At 40.6% G+C, this 13,983-nt stretch overlaps 1 protein-coding gene across 1 annotated transcript in view; it reads right to left on the reverse strand.

Moving 5' to 3' along the window:
• Positions 1 to 855: 855 nt before the first annotated feature.
• Positions 856 to 13,983, reverse strand: part of LOC141155203 (H-2 class II histocompatibility antigen, A-U alpha chain-like) — a 71,145-nt gene continuing 58,017 nt past the window's right edge. Inside the window, exons 4-5 of the mRNA XM_073641945.1 lie at positions 6,241 to 6,393; positions 856 to 2,283 (exon numbers count right to left, since the gene is read on the reverse strand). Coding sequence (XP_073498046.1) covers positions 6,248 to 6,393 — 146 coding nt within the window. The 3' untranslated portion in view covers positions 856 to 2,283; positions 6,241 to 6,247. The remainder of the gene's footprint in view (positions 2,284 to 6,240; positions 6,394 to 13,983) is intronic.

The raw sequence follows: 13,983 nt of genomic DNA on the forward strand, positions 1-13,983 counted from the left end.
AAACCTCTAACCCGGAAATAAGTTTCCTAAATATCTTACTAGAATTTCAGACTTTTGAAGACCTTAGTATCTATAAAGTAAAAACCCATAAATCCAAGGTTCTTAATATTAATATACCCAACAGTGTCTCGCTGTTGAAATTCCCCTTTAAACTGGCCTCTCAGATTATTAACTATTGAATATTTTTACTTTCTAAATTTTGTTCCATTAATTAAAAAAAAATCTGATTTGTCTACTTGAAATAAACTTCCCTTGTTATGGTTTAGGAGAGTTCATTCCCTGAAAACCAATATCCACCCAAAGACCCTCTATCAGATACAAGCCTTACCTATATACAGTGCGCTTATTTCCATTCAGTTCAGTCTCCTATTTTCTTCTCTTCAGCCACCATTTTTATTCATGGCTTTCATCCTCTTCATTTTTCCTCTACGCTCTGATATAATTCCCATGTAACCTCAGTGCAGCATCACATGTCCAGCTAGAACAAGTATCATCTCTATTTTATGGGAAAACCCTGTGATTATATTATACTCAATATTCTCCTAATTAAATTAATAGATTAACAGTGCACAGTAAGGAGGCTGAACTGTGATTTCAAACATTATAACCGTGTGACTGTCACTGTGCAGTCATCATCATTATCTGTTATATGAGCTTCTGTCCCCAACAGTCGAAAACATCATTGGTATAGTCCACCAACTGCATCATACAGGCAGGTCTATTGACAGAGATGGGACTCTGATGTTGATGGTGGAGATGTACATCCCATGGCTGTGGTTCACCAGATAAAAGTTTTACTTCTGTTTTTTTATTATTATAATGTGTTCCTAACAAATAACCACATAAATAAGAGAGTACATAGAGAATAGACTTTATTAATCTTGTACATACAGTATAACATTTATTCAGCAAATCAATCACAATAGCATGGCATCCGGCTACAGAAAGAAAATGGTATTTTATTGTGCTGTGGTTTTATGAATCAGGAGGCAAAAAATAAAAAAAAATCAGCTTGGAATCAAACAGATTCTTCTAATCTCTTCACACAAATTAAATCGGGGACCCTTTTAATTTTGATCTTTTAAGCAACGATTCTTTGACTTTGCAGACTGTGATAAGAAATACATGAAAAGCCGGTGGAACCTCTGAACAAAATGAATAAGCCTTAAGACTCGCTCACGTGAGCGTATAACACGGCTGAGTGCGCTCTGATGTTTTATCACACAGCGCTCGGTCCAATATTGTACTATGGGGCAGCGCAGGTATGCGCTTTGCTTTTCTTGCCTATTCGGAATGAGAAAAAAAATTTGATGCATGTGTCGCCGCAAATCAGACCACACTCACCCATATAAGACTATGGGTGCGTGTAAAGCATCAGTCTGCGCTCAGATGTCATCCGAGTGCAGTCTGATTACCACAGACACAGACAATGGAGAAGATGGAAAAACTAAGTTCTCCATCTGACAGCGTTTGAGCCGAGTGTCACTCGCATTAGAGAATCAACATTTATGAAAACCGGCCTTAGACACAGTTTATTAGTATTTTTTAATGTTGTTAATGTTCTACTATTTTGCATAGAGCTACCAAATGTAAAATATGAGTAAAGCTACAAAGCAAAAAGTGCCCCAGCCCAAAGTCCCAATAGCATGAGAACTAAATACGTTTTGTGCAATAAAGCCTAAAAAAAAGCCATTTTATTGATTATTGCTACTGTAGCAACATATTAAAATCAGTAGGAATCAGTTCACTTTGATAGATAATGGCGACCAGCCAGAAGGAGAGACACTTTTTTATTCAACTTTCTAATCCAGCTGGTTGGGAAGTCATATGAGAGTCATAGTGAGAATGAATATGAGAGGGGGTTTTAGGGAATATTGAAAGACAGCAGTGATTTATTTGCATTATCAAATTGCCAATTTATCAGTTACAACTTTAGAATAAAATTAAGATGAGATATGATACAGCATGGAAGCGCAGTCATAAGGCTGTATTCACACAGCTGTATTCCAAAAGATAGAACTGTATTCAAGAAAAGGAAAAATCTGAGTCTTTTCTTCCGCTTATCATCTATTTTTGGTTTTGACTTTATAACTTAAATAAAAAAAAAACAGAAAGTTACTAAGTGCAATCAATATTTCAGCATAAAACATGTTCTCGCTATTGTTTCCGCTCCCAAAAGTTTGGTCTGGTCAAAAGCTGAAGCCTAGATCATTTTGCTGGATTTTTATGAGAATGGTGACTATTGGGAGAGAGAAATCAGAAGCATCGAATACCTCAGAGTGGCTGAAAGAAAAAAAAGATTAATTAGTCACTCACAATACAGCTATGTACAAGTAGAAAAAGAGCAACAACGCATCCAGAAACAAGACTCCAAGTAATCCAACAATACTGACAATGTAGCCCTATCTTTAGGTAATTGTGCTGCTTATTAATTAAACAAGTGGGTTTCATCCAAATCATTCCTAGAAGATATTGTGGCTCTTCTCAGGTTTTGTCTGTTACGAGGATGGAATTTATAGGCCTGTTCCTCCTGTCGAGCTCTGCTACATTAACAAATAAGAGAAAATAATACCAGAAGAAAGGAGGATAGTCCTAATTCTCTCTCCGAAAAAGGACAGATAGTTGGGTGCGTAAACAAGCACTGTGTACTCTTGACTTTAACTAGGGGTTGTGCATGTAATGGCAAGAATAAAAACATGGAAAGGACTCTATTTTTAATTCTGGGGTCCAATTTTTTTAATCTTTGCCCCAGGTGAAGAGGAACCACATGAGGACTTCTTCCACCTTTGCCAATTCTTTAAAAATGAATGACTACAATAAGGAGGTGGACAACAAGCTACCAATATGGTTGAACTCATCTAAACAAGACATTTTTGAGATGTATTATTTGGTTACAGGCACCAAAATGACTCCCTACTCCAGAGGTGGGACGTCTGTCTTTAATTCCTGGCTCCATCTCCAGGAAAAGGCCTACTCAGGAGGTTCTTGATTGCCAAGCATATGTGCCAGTGGTGGACAGTACTGTCACCTTCCAATTGTGTTGTATTATTGTGTGAACAATGTTATGTATCTTTCATATATATATATTGATATGGTAATTTACAATGTAAAAAATGTGATACATATTGTTATCAAGCAACAGATATAAGTGTAGCAATTCTTAGCACACACAATGTAAGGTGTTGAATTTGTATAAGTAATGTGTGGTTGTGTACAGTATAAGACATATATAGTGACGGTAGTGTAAGATATAGTGATGTAGTGCATAGTGTTTACTGGGGAAGTTCTGCCAGCTATATACTGTAGGGAAAGACATAGTTATTGGTTGTGACTAGCCCATTGTGGGGGGGACAAGTCCCAGTAAAAAGGGACTGTTTCCTGGTAGGGATCAGATAGGGAAGTGCAGTAACAAAGGTCAAGTCCAGCAGTGGGCTGCTAGTGTCAACAAGGATCTAGCGTTCATGGCAGTGGGAGGCCATACTGGAATCCCTTGTGGAAATTCCTGCAACATCAGGAGCCTAGGGCTCGGTACTATGAGAGTGCTTTATCCTCTGGCGCACAGGGGATGATGGACGTGGAACCGCGTGAAGGGAATGTAGCGGATCCCGGGTGCACTGCGAGACACGATGGGAAATCTCTGGGGCTGACAGAAATAGCCAACATAGGGATAGTCCAGGGGGAATGGGTAGTAATGCTGAAAACGTGCTGTGTTAAGGAAACAAGGAATAAGAAGTGTTGGGCCCAATACTAGATGTTACAATCTGATGAAGTTGAACTGTCCAGTAAACTTCTGTAGCTTGAAATGAACTGTGTGCCCACTGAGTTGTGCACGGCGGATCCTGAAGAAGGAGGCCTCGAAGCAGTGGTCAGTGGAGGCCTTAAAGGAGTTAAAGATGGCTCAGTAGCCCACTCTTTTCAAGGTGATAAAATAAATAAAGCATATAGTTTTTTTCACAACATAATTCATTGGTTATTATTTGTCAGTACAGTACACAATATAAAGAACGCTTTTTGTGATCTTTGTATTCTCACCTTCCTGTGTTTATTCTCTTGCCTGGTTTGCTTATTGTTTCATCAGCTATGTAAATCGATGTTGTGCTTATTAGTGCGGCTCAATTGTAAAAGAATTCTCTTTGTTAAGTTTATAGAAAAAAAATCAATAACTAATGCCAACCATTAAAGGGTTATTCTTAAGTTGTCTATTGAGTAGCTCACAACTCTGCAATCTCATTACAGTCTCCTTCCTAGTTTCTAAGGGGCGGGCTCTATCCTTGAGTGACAGTTCTGGTGAGCAGCAGAACTGTAGTATTTGTAGAACTATAAAGCTCAGGACAAGTTCTCTTGTAGCACATTCAGCTACCTATGGTTTGTTTTAACTCTACACTGCTATCACTGATTTACAGATGGAGATAACAGGGCATCTGAACAAGCACACAGCTCAGAACAAAGAGAACCATGATTAGGAGAGCTGCTCAGAAAGCTGCAGGTCTGGTGATTTTTCAAGATTTCTAACATCAGCTAATCAGAAGCTGGGAGGGAGGAGGAGGGAGATGGGCAACCAAATCAATGAGCTGAGGAAAGTTGACTGGGATGTTAGGAGTTAATTCGTCTCATGGAATTTGACTACTACGCAATCTAGGCCGGGTTCTGGTGGCCAAGTTCCATGGAAACCAGCTTTACATTATGTAACATAAAAGCTCTCATTGCAGGAGAATGCAATTTAATAACATGAGAATAGCTCTTTCACCCCTTCACAACCATTGACGTAAACTTACGTCAAAGTTGCGTCCCCGTTTTTGATGAAAGATCACATGCCGAGCCCACATCTTTCCTCGCACTGATTTAATCAGCCATCAAGTGGCTATAACAGCCACTGTCAATCACTTACAGCGCATTTAACACGTGCCGACAGGAAGTACATCATTTTGCCCGCCCATTGAAGCACCTGTTACGCGATCGTGAGGCGCCGAGGTTCATGGCTCCCTAGCCTATCACTACGAGCCTACTGTGAACTACGGCCGGTGGAAAGCTGTGTACAGCACAGGCAATCAGACGATCGCAGCTTCTTGGACTATTGAGTACAGTAAAAAGTATAAAAAAAACCCACAAAAGTTGAAATCACCCTTCCCTCACTTTTGCCCCATTAAAAATAAAACAATTAAAAAAAATACACATATTTGGTATCGTCGCATTCATAAATGTCTGGTGTTATCAAAATATAAAATAAAGCAATCCGACAGTAAACGGCGTAATGATAAAAAGTCAAAATGCCAGAATTAATTTTTTGGGGTTTCCACAACACTGCAATGAAATGCAATAAGAGGCTATCAAAACATTGCATCTGCCCCAAAATCGTATTAGTAAAAATGTCAGCTCAGGGTGCAAAAAATAAGCCCTCATCCAGCCCCAGGTCCCAAACAATGAAAACGTTATAGATCTCTGAAAAAGGCGACAAAAGCAAAATTTTGGGGGGGCAAATTTCAGTTTTTTTCACCACTTAAAAAAAAACTATACATGTTTGGTATCTGTGTACTCATACTGACCTGAAGAATCATATTGCTAGGTCAGTTTTATCATATAGTGAACATCGTAAATAAAATAACCCAAAGAATGTGTTGAATTACACTTTTTTTTGCAATTTCAAAGCACTTGGAATTTTTTTCCCACTTTCCAGTGCATCACCTGATAAAATGGATGGTCTCATTCAAAAGTACAATTCATCCCGCAAAATACAAGCCATCAAACGGCTATATTGATGGAAAAATAAAAAAGTTATGGCTCTTGGAAGAAGAAGAGGAAAAAACAAAAAATCGCAAGGTCATGACGGTGTTAAGCATTGACTAGAGAACTCGACAGAGAACGTATCTGCCCTCATAAGATATAATTAGAAAATTGTGAATTGAACATTTTAGCAAAAAGTGACCAACCCCTTTAAGTCGGGATCACAAGTCATATGACTATTGTGGATTGTCCTTGTAAAATTCTGCATTGAAAATATTCAGCGTAGTACAATGCACGTTAATGTGATTTTCAAAACCCCATTCACAAGATGCAGCAAAATATGTACATTTTAGGTCATGCTCCTATATGTTTTGTATACTTCCTCTGAATTTGCCGTGGCCTTTACCTACAGCGTGCAAATGATAAATTCTCCAAGAAATTCCAAGGGAAAATTCACTCAACAATTCAGCCTTATGATACATCTACTAGATCCATTGTTTGCTATCAGCTGTACTGTACCTGCAGATTAGTGACCTCTTGGCTGATTCATGTTCCTCATTCCTTTAACTATCAGTGCAATACCCGCCACAATCCCAATTATTCCAAAAGCAAGTCCTAGGCCACATACAGCATTCTCAGATGCCTCCGAAAAATGCCTGGGAACCTCAGGGGCTGGAAGAAATGAAAGAATAATACAAAGATTAGAGAAAGAATAACAGTTTCCATGCTGCATCATCTATTGTTTTCTCTACACTATTATATGTGTTCACATAGTGAAACTGCCGCATTGTACAATACCCCATCACAATATTATAGATAAGGCTGCGTCTGCTGAGGGCCAGCACCACGGAGCTCCAGATAGAACGTTACTTTTTGTCATTTTGAGATAGAAGTTAAAATTGCATCACAAATTTAGCAACTGTATAATAAACCTTTCTATAATTACAATATATGTATGACATGACATGGTAGAACGTGGGAGTATATGAAACACTGTGTTCTATCTGATTATCTGCCCGTCTGCAGACATGCTGCTTTGCTACATTTTCTCTATATGATGTTCTCTGTGGTTTTCCCTATGTAAAGTACTGAACGAACATATTAAAGTGGGTGTCTGGTACTAAAAATAATTGATGATCTATCCTCAGGCTAGATCATCAATATGAGATGGTTGGTGGTCCGGCAGCTGGCACCCCTTCAATCAGGTGATATCTCCTCCAGCAGTGGCCGAATATAAGTAATGTACGTAATGGAACACCACAGCCCTGTACATTGTTTAGCAGCACTCAGCAGTGGCAGCTAAACATCGTCGGAACTGGAAACTTCTGATCTTATGAGACTATTGATGAACATGAAGCAAGGAAACCCCAATTCCAAAAACATGGACTAATGGGAAATAAGTACAACTAGAAGACTCCCTCAACAAAAAACACACATGGACAGCTGGGCAGGGGACACAAAAAGGGGACAACTTAGATATTCTGTCGAACTGAAGAAAAAAATAAGACATTCTCAGTATGAAGCTCTGAATTTTGCAGAATTTAAAGGGTTTTTAATTTTCAGAAAAACCATCTCACCAGGCACAATTTGTTTTAAAAAACAAACTCTACTTTATTCACCTTCCCGGGGCCAGCACTGAGTCTCCACCGCTGCTCCCATTGTCTGTCATTGTCTGCAGAGCTGACAAGGTTAACTTTATACAAAGGGACATAAAGTTTGTGAACTTTTTTTACAAGCCATGAGATTAATAGGAACCCAGAGCAAAGAAGAGGATATCTCTGAGAGTACTGACAGTTTCATTCATGACACCTTGGCCTGGTTAGCCTGAGTTTCAATGGATGGGTAAATGGTCCTATGTTAGCCAAACCAAAATGGAAATCCCCCATTGCCTATAGAAAAGGGGTGGGTGCAAAAAATGTACCATTTAATATTCAATCCATTTGCCACCTTATTAGCCTACTGTCCAGTTACAGATCTGGGATTTCCATATTAAAATAATGGGCTGACCTGGAAACCTGAGCCCAAGACCATGCATATTAAAAGATGGTTTAACTAATTGAAAGAGGTTCACATGTTGGGGGTAAGCTGAGCTAGGTCTGACACTGATCCATAACTCCTCCTACCCTCAATGAACAGAAGAACAACTGCTAAAGGAAACATTTAGGTATTTTTGTTATTTCTCCTTTTTTATTTAATAACTGTTTTCCTTATTTGTGAGTCGCCATATTTTCTCTGTTTACTCCTTTTCTTGTAGGTACTGTACTTTTTATATTAAAGCTTAAAATTTTAATAAGTTTGGTTCTTTATGCTCTAAAGAATCCATAGCCTTTTGGAGGTCGTATGGCCATGTGATGCAATTGTGTCTAATAACTGTAGTGGCCTCAGCTTTGGTGAGCAATGAGCATTACACAATCTACATCTATTGTCTATGGAATCCATGACCATGGGATATACAAACATAATTAGTGAATCTGAAACACCCAGCAGGATCTCAAACTTTTTTTCCCTTTAGTTCAGATCATCAGTCGAAGTATCGAATTATCATATTTTTTCAAAATGCCTCAGCTGTTAGATATGGAAGTTGGACAGGGCAGGAGACAGGTAAGACATGCAAGACAATTAAACAAACTTGCTTCCAGGTCATCTGATTTGCAAACAGTGTTCACCATTTGTATTTGTGCCATTTATGTTCTGGCTGTTACAATCATCCACTTTCACAGTTCTCCCACAAACTCTGCACATTTCATCCATATTAACCCCTCTCTCTTCTCCTATGTACAGCTGTCATGCTCACCTGTCTCTCTCTCAATGTTATACCACAAAGACCCATTCAGTCCCACCATATAACACAAGAAACTCTCACAAATCACTCAACCATCTGCTCACTCTATCTATTTTCCTTCTCTTACTCGCAGGTGATATTTCTTCTAATCCAGGACCTTCTTGTAATAATAAGACTAACCCTTTCCCTGCTACATTCAGAAACCCTGCTAACCTCATTAATATTCCTTGCATGCCTTCTGTCTCTTTCAATTGTGCCCTTTGGAAGATGCAGTCAGCATGTAATAAACTCTCCTACACCTATGACTTTTTCCTCTCAAATTCCCTCAACCTTCTGGCTCTCACTGAAACATGGATCCAGCAGTCAGACACCACTGCCGCAGCTGCTCTCTCATATGGTGGCCTACGCTTCTCTCATACCCCGAGACCTGACAACAGATCAGGTGGAGGTGTTGGTCTGCTCCTTTCAACAAAATGTACTTTTCAGGTTATCCCCCCAGTACCCTCCCTTATCTTTTGAGGTACACACTGTCAGACTCTGCCGGCCCTTCTCCCTGCGAGTGGCGGTTGTCTATCGCCCTCCAGGCCCCTCCCGTCAGTTCCTGGATCACTTTGCCGCCTGGCTTTCAAATTTTCTATCTTGCGACATCCCAACTCTCATCATGGGGAACTTTAACATCCCAATTGGTGATCCCCTTTCCCCATCGGCAGCTCATCTTTTATCGCTATCCTCCTCCTTTGGCATTTCACAGCTTACTAATTCTAGTACACATGAAGAAGGGAACACACTGGACCTGATCTTCTCCCGGCTCTGCTCAGTACATGACTTTACTAACTTTCCTCTTCCGCTCTCTGACCACAACCTTCTTTCATTCTCTGTCAAGAACTGTAACCCTACTCAAGACATCCCCACATTCCACACTTAATAGAAATATACGTGCCATTAACACCAAGAGATTTCTGAAAACTTTGCAATACTCTTTGGCCCCAATCTCCTCCCTCTCATGTCCTGACTCTGCACTTAAGCACTATAACAAAACATTGAAATGCGCCCTTGATGAAGCCGCACCTCCTACACATAGAACAACTCGGCACAGACGGCGACAACCCTGGCACACGTCGCAAACATGTTTTCTCCAGCGGTGCTCCAGGTATGCCGAACTGCTGTGGAGAAAATCTTTTTTTTAAATCAGATATTTTTTTATTAAAATATTTTTCAACATTACAAATAAACAACAGTGAGACATCACCAAACTGGTAGTGCCTCCCAAAACCCACCCATTCCCCTTCCCCCCACCCATTACAACCCCAAGAACCATATGACAAGAGCAAATTTTGTTATTACAGACCGTGTACTATCATATAGCTTATTTGACCGTTAAGGCATTGATAAATTGATCCAAGGATATATAGCATAGCATCCGACAATCAGCAATTAGTTATACAGAATATGGGAGACCACAACATTTCAATCTCAAGTGATATTTAAATTAGACATGACATAATGACCATGAAACGTGCTCTATTTACCCCAGATTTTGTCAAATTTACGTATAGCCTTCCGTTTTTTGTACACTCTCTCTTCTAATCTTAATAAAAGACGCATTCTATCCAGGAATTCTTGGAACCTGAGAGGGGAGGGATCCAACCAATGTGCAGCTATAAGCTTTCTGACCTGGTATAGAGTCCTCTTAATAGCTATTATTTCATCCTCTTCACATCCTATTATTTCCACATGGCCTAATACACATACTTTAGGATGTAGGAATAAATTACACTCAAACACAGTATTAATATATTGCACACACTCATTCCAAAATACAGCGACCCTCCTACACGTCCACATCATATGCATAAGATCTGCTCCTTCCTCTCCACATTTCGGACACATACTGTCATTCCTTACCCCAATGCGCTGTAGAAATTTGGGGGTTCTATATACTCTATGTAATAAATACAACTGTGAAAGTCTATGTGCCTCATATGTAGATAATGTCGGAACACTCTCCACCACATCTTCCCACTCCTCTGAGGATATAGTACCAATGTCACATTCCCATCTCTCCTTAAACATTTAAGGGTCTGTCCCACTGAAATTGCTGCATAAGTATCCCGTAAATTCTGGATATCATTCCCTTCCCACCTCTATGGCATAGTAGCGTATTAAACAGTAGATGATGTTGGATTTTACTCTGCATATGTCGTGGCTGTACAAACCATGCATGCCTCAATTGGAGATAAAAGTAAAAACTGGTTTGTGGGACACAATATTCGTCTTTTATCTGTTGGAACGATTTAAGTATTTCCCCCTCTAATATTTGCGCCACATTAGTTATTCCCAATTTTTCCCATATTCCAAATCCTTTCAATTTATGGATCTCTGGAAGGCCCGCATTATGCCACAACGGGGTAAACGGGGTAAAGCCTTTCATTCCCAACAACAGTTTAATTTTCTGCCACGTTTTTCCCATAAGTGTTAGGGTCGGGAGGTGCCGCCTAGCATCCCACCCCGAGATTCCTGTCTCTAAAAAGGAGATAATCGGCAGATTGTGTGTGAGTAGGCGTATCAGTTTGTCCAGGTTACCCTGAACCAACCCAAGCTGTTGAATCTGAGAGGCCAGAAAATATATCCATGGATTAGGTGCGGCTAGTCCCCCCTGATCTTTGGGCCTTTGAAGTGTATTCAAACTAATTCTGGCCACCCCTTTTTTCTAGATCAGCTCCAGAAACAATGCCTGAAACTTATAAAATATTCTCATGGGGATCCAAACAGGTGAATTATGAAGGATATATAATAATTAGGGCATTAACACCATTTTAATTAGATTAGTTCGACCTACCACTGATAAGGGAAGTTTACTCCAAGTATCGGCTTTTTGTTGAAACCTGGCAAGCAGTTCAAGTAAATTTAAAGGAATATAATCTCCGATAGATGCGGTCACTCTAACTCCGAGATATTTAAATTCCCGCACAACCTTCAAGCTGGTACTTCCTACCTTCGTATTCTGAGACAAACCATCAACCGACATATAGACTGATTTGTCCCAATTCATCCGCAAGCCAGAATAATCTCCAAACTCCGTTATTAGATTCATAGCCGCCATCAGAGATTGCTCAGTGTCACCCAGAAACAACAGAAGGTCGTTGGCATATAAGGCCACCCGCTCCTCCAGTGTTTTGTAGCAGAACCCCTGTATTTCGCTGCTGGAACGAAGCTTAACAGCCAACGGCTCCACAGCCAGGGCAAATAGTAGGGGGCACAACGGGCAGCCTTGACGCGCGCCTCTGCCCATTTCAATGTTACCAGAAAGATTGCCATTAATTCTAATCCGAGCTACTGGATTGCTATATAGAAGTTGCATCCAGGCTCAAAATTCAGCACCAAATCCCATCTTTCTCAAAACAGCCCATAAGTACTCCCACTCGACACTATCAAAAGCCTTAGCGGCATCAAGCGATAGCACTGCCCCCTACCACCCACATTGTGTGGCTGCATTTGTAGGTTAAGGAAAAGCCGACGCAAATTAATTGCCGTTGACTTGGCCGGTATAAATCCAGTCTGGTCTTCTGCAATGAGGTGCGTAATAACCGCCCCCAATCTGGTAGCCAGGATCTTAGCTAGAATTTTTACATCTACCGAGAGTAAGGATATTGGCCTATATGATTCGGGGTTTAGGGCATCCTTTCCAGGTTTAAGCAAAAGAACTATGCTAGCCTCCCTCATTGAAGTCGGCAAGGTCCCCCTTTCCTTTGCTTCCCTAAAGACTTCCAGTAACCTGGGAAGTAAAACCCCCCCAGCCTCCTTATAAATTTCCGCAGGGATCCCGTCCGCACCAGGGGCCTTGTTATTTTGAAAATCTTTTAAAGCTTCCTGCATCTCCTCCAGCGTAATTGGTGCATCTAGTTGCTCTCTCTGGCTATCTGTTAGGCATGGTATTTGCATATTATGAAGGTATAGATCTATGTCCCTTTGCTCGTTAGTCTGTTTGGAAGCATATAATTGTCTGTAAAACTGAAAAAAATCTTCCATTATAGCTTTTGAATCAGTAATTACCACACCCCTAGTATCCCTGATGGCTGCAATCATAGGAGCCCCAGTCTGGGCCTTGGCTATAGTGGCCAGCAAGTGTCCTGCACTTTCTCCCTCCACATAAAACTGCTGTTTAAGAAAGAATCGTTTATATTCTGCTTGTTTCAATATATGATCATTCAGTGTATCCAGTGTTCCCTATTCTCTATAATTGGGGACCCAACATACCTCTGTTCCAGTATGTCTACTTCTCTCCGCAACTCCTGGGTACGAGCCCTGTTTCTGGATTTAACCACGGAAATCTCCTTAATCAGGATCCCCCTTAAGAACGCCTTCATGGTTTCCCATACCGTATTTAAAGGAGCAGAGCCTATGTTGTCTTAAAAGAAATAATCGAATTTACCTGCTAAATCCAACTGTTCCCCAAACACGTCCAGCCAGTAGGGATTAAACCTCCACAATACTCTTTTATTTGTAATGCCAGAATCAACCCCCAAAACTACCAATAATGGGGAATGATTAGATAACATTCTCGTGCAGTATTCTACTTTAATAACTAAAGGGACTAGATGACTATTTCCCAGAGCCAGGTCAATTCTGGACAGAGAAGAATAGGATGCTGAATAACATGAATACTGCTTAACATTTGGGAATTGAGCCCGCCACACATCTACCAAGCTAATTTCCTGTAGGACCCTTGCCAATGACGTCTCTTGAGCTGCCCCTCCCTTCACATTACCCCAATACTTATCAAGCTCAGCATGTAGGTACATATTAAAATCCCCGATGACTAACAGGGGTATGGTAGCAAATTCCGTTATCCATGGGAATATTTGGCACAAAGTCTGTATAGAGAAAGGTGGGGGAACATATAGAGCAATTAGGCAAATTCTAAGCCCAGCCACTCTGCACACTAGGCACACATACCTACCCTCCCTGTCACAGATACTTTTTTCACATTCAAAGGGTAAATTCGGATGAATCAATATACTAACCCCCCTAGAGTAAGTACTATGTATAGAATGATAGGCCGGCCCCCTCCAAAGCTTGCTCAGTGCCGCAGCGGCCTCCGTATTGCAATGCGTCTCTTGCAGACAGATTATCGAGTCCCGATATTCCATAAGATATTTAAGTGCCGCAAATCTTTTGCCATGATCTCCCATACCTCTAATATTCCAGGATACTACATTAATCTGCTTGACCATGTTCCAACAATTGAAAATGGACCGTCGCATACATCCCTCCGCACCCACTCGTGCGTCTGACCATCAAGATTATAGTATTGTATTAATACACAGTCTGCACCAAACAAAGTAAATTCTGTTCTTTTACCCCCCCTCACCACCTCATTTAACATCCCCCCCCCTTAATCAACTGAATACCAACAGCCGTACTATGTAGAGTCTGGTGTTTAGCCTCATGCAGCCTAGTAGGCCTTAAGCACACAAGGC

This window comes from Phyllobates terribilis, unplaced genomic scaffold (assembly GCF_046119375.1).
Source record: "Phyllobates terribilis strain yellow unplaced genomic scaffold, ASM4611937v1 Scaffold_7__3_contigs__length_470593459, whole genome shotgun sequence".
NCBI lineage: Eukaryota > Metazoa > Chordata > Amphibia > Anura > Dendrobatidae > Phyllobates > Phyllobates terribilis.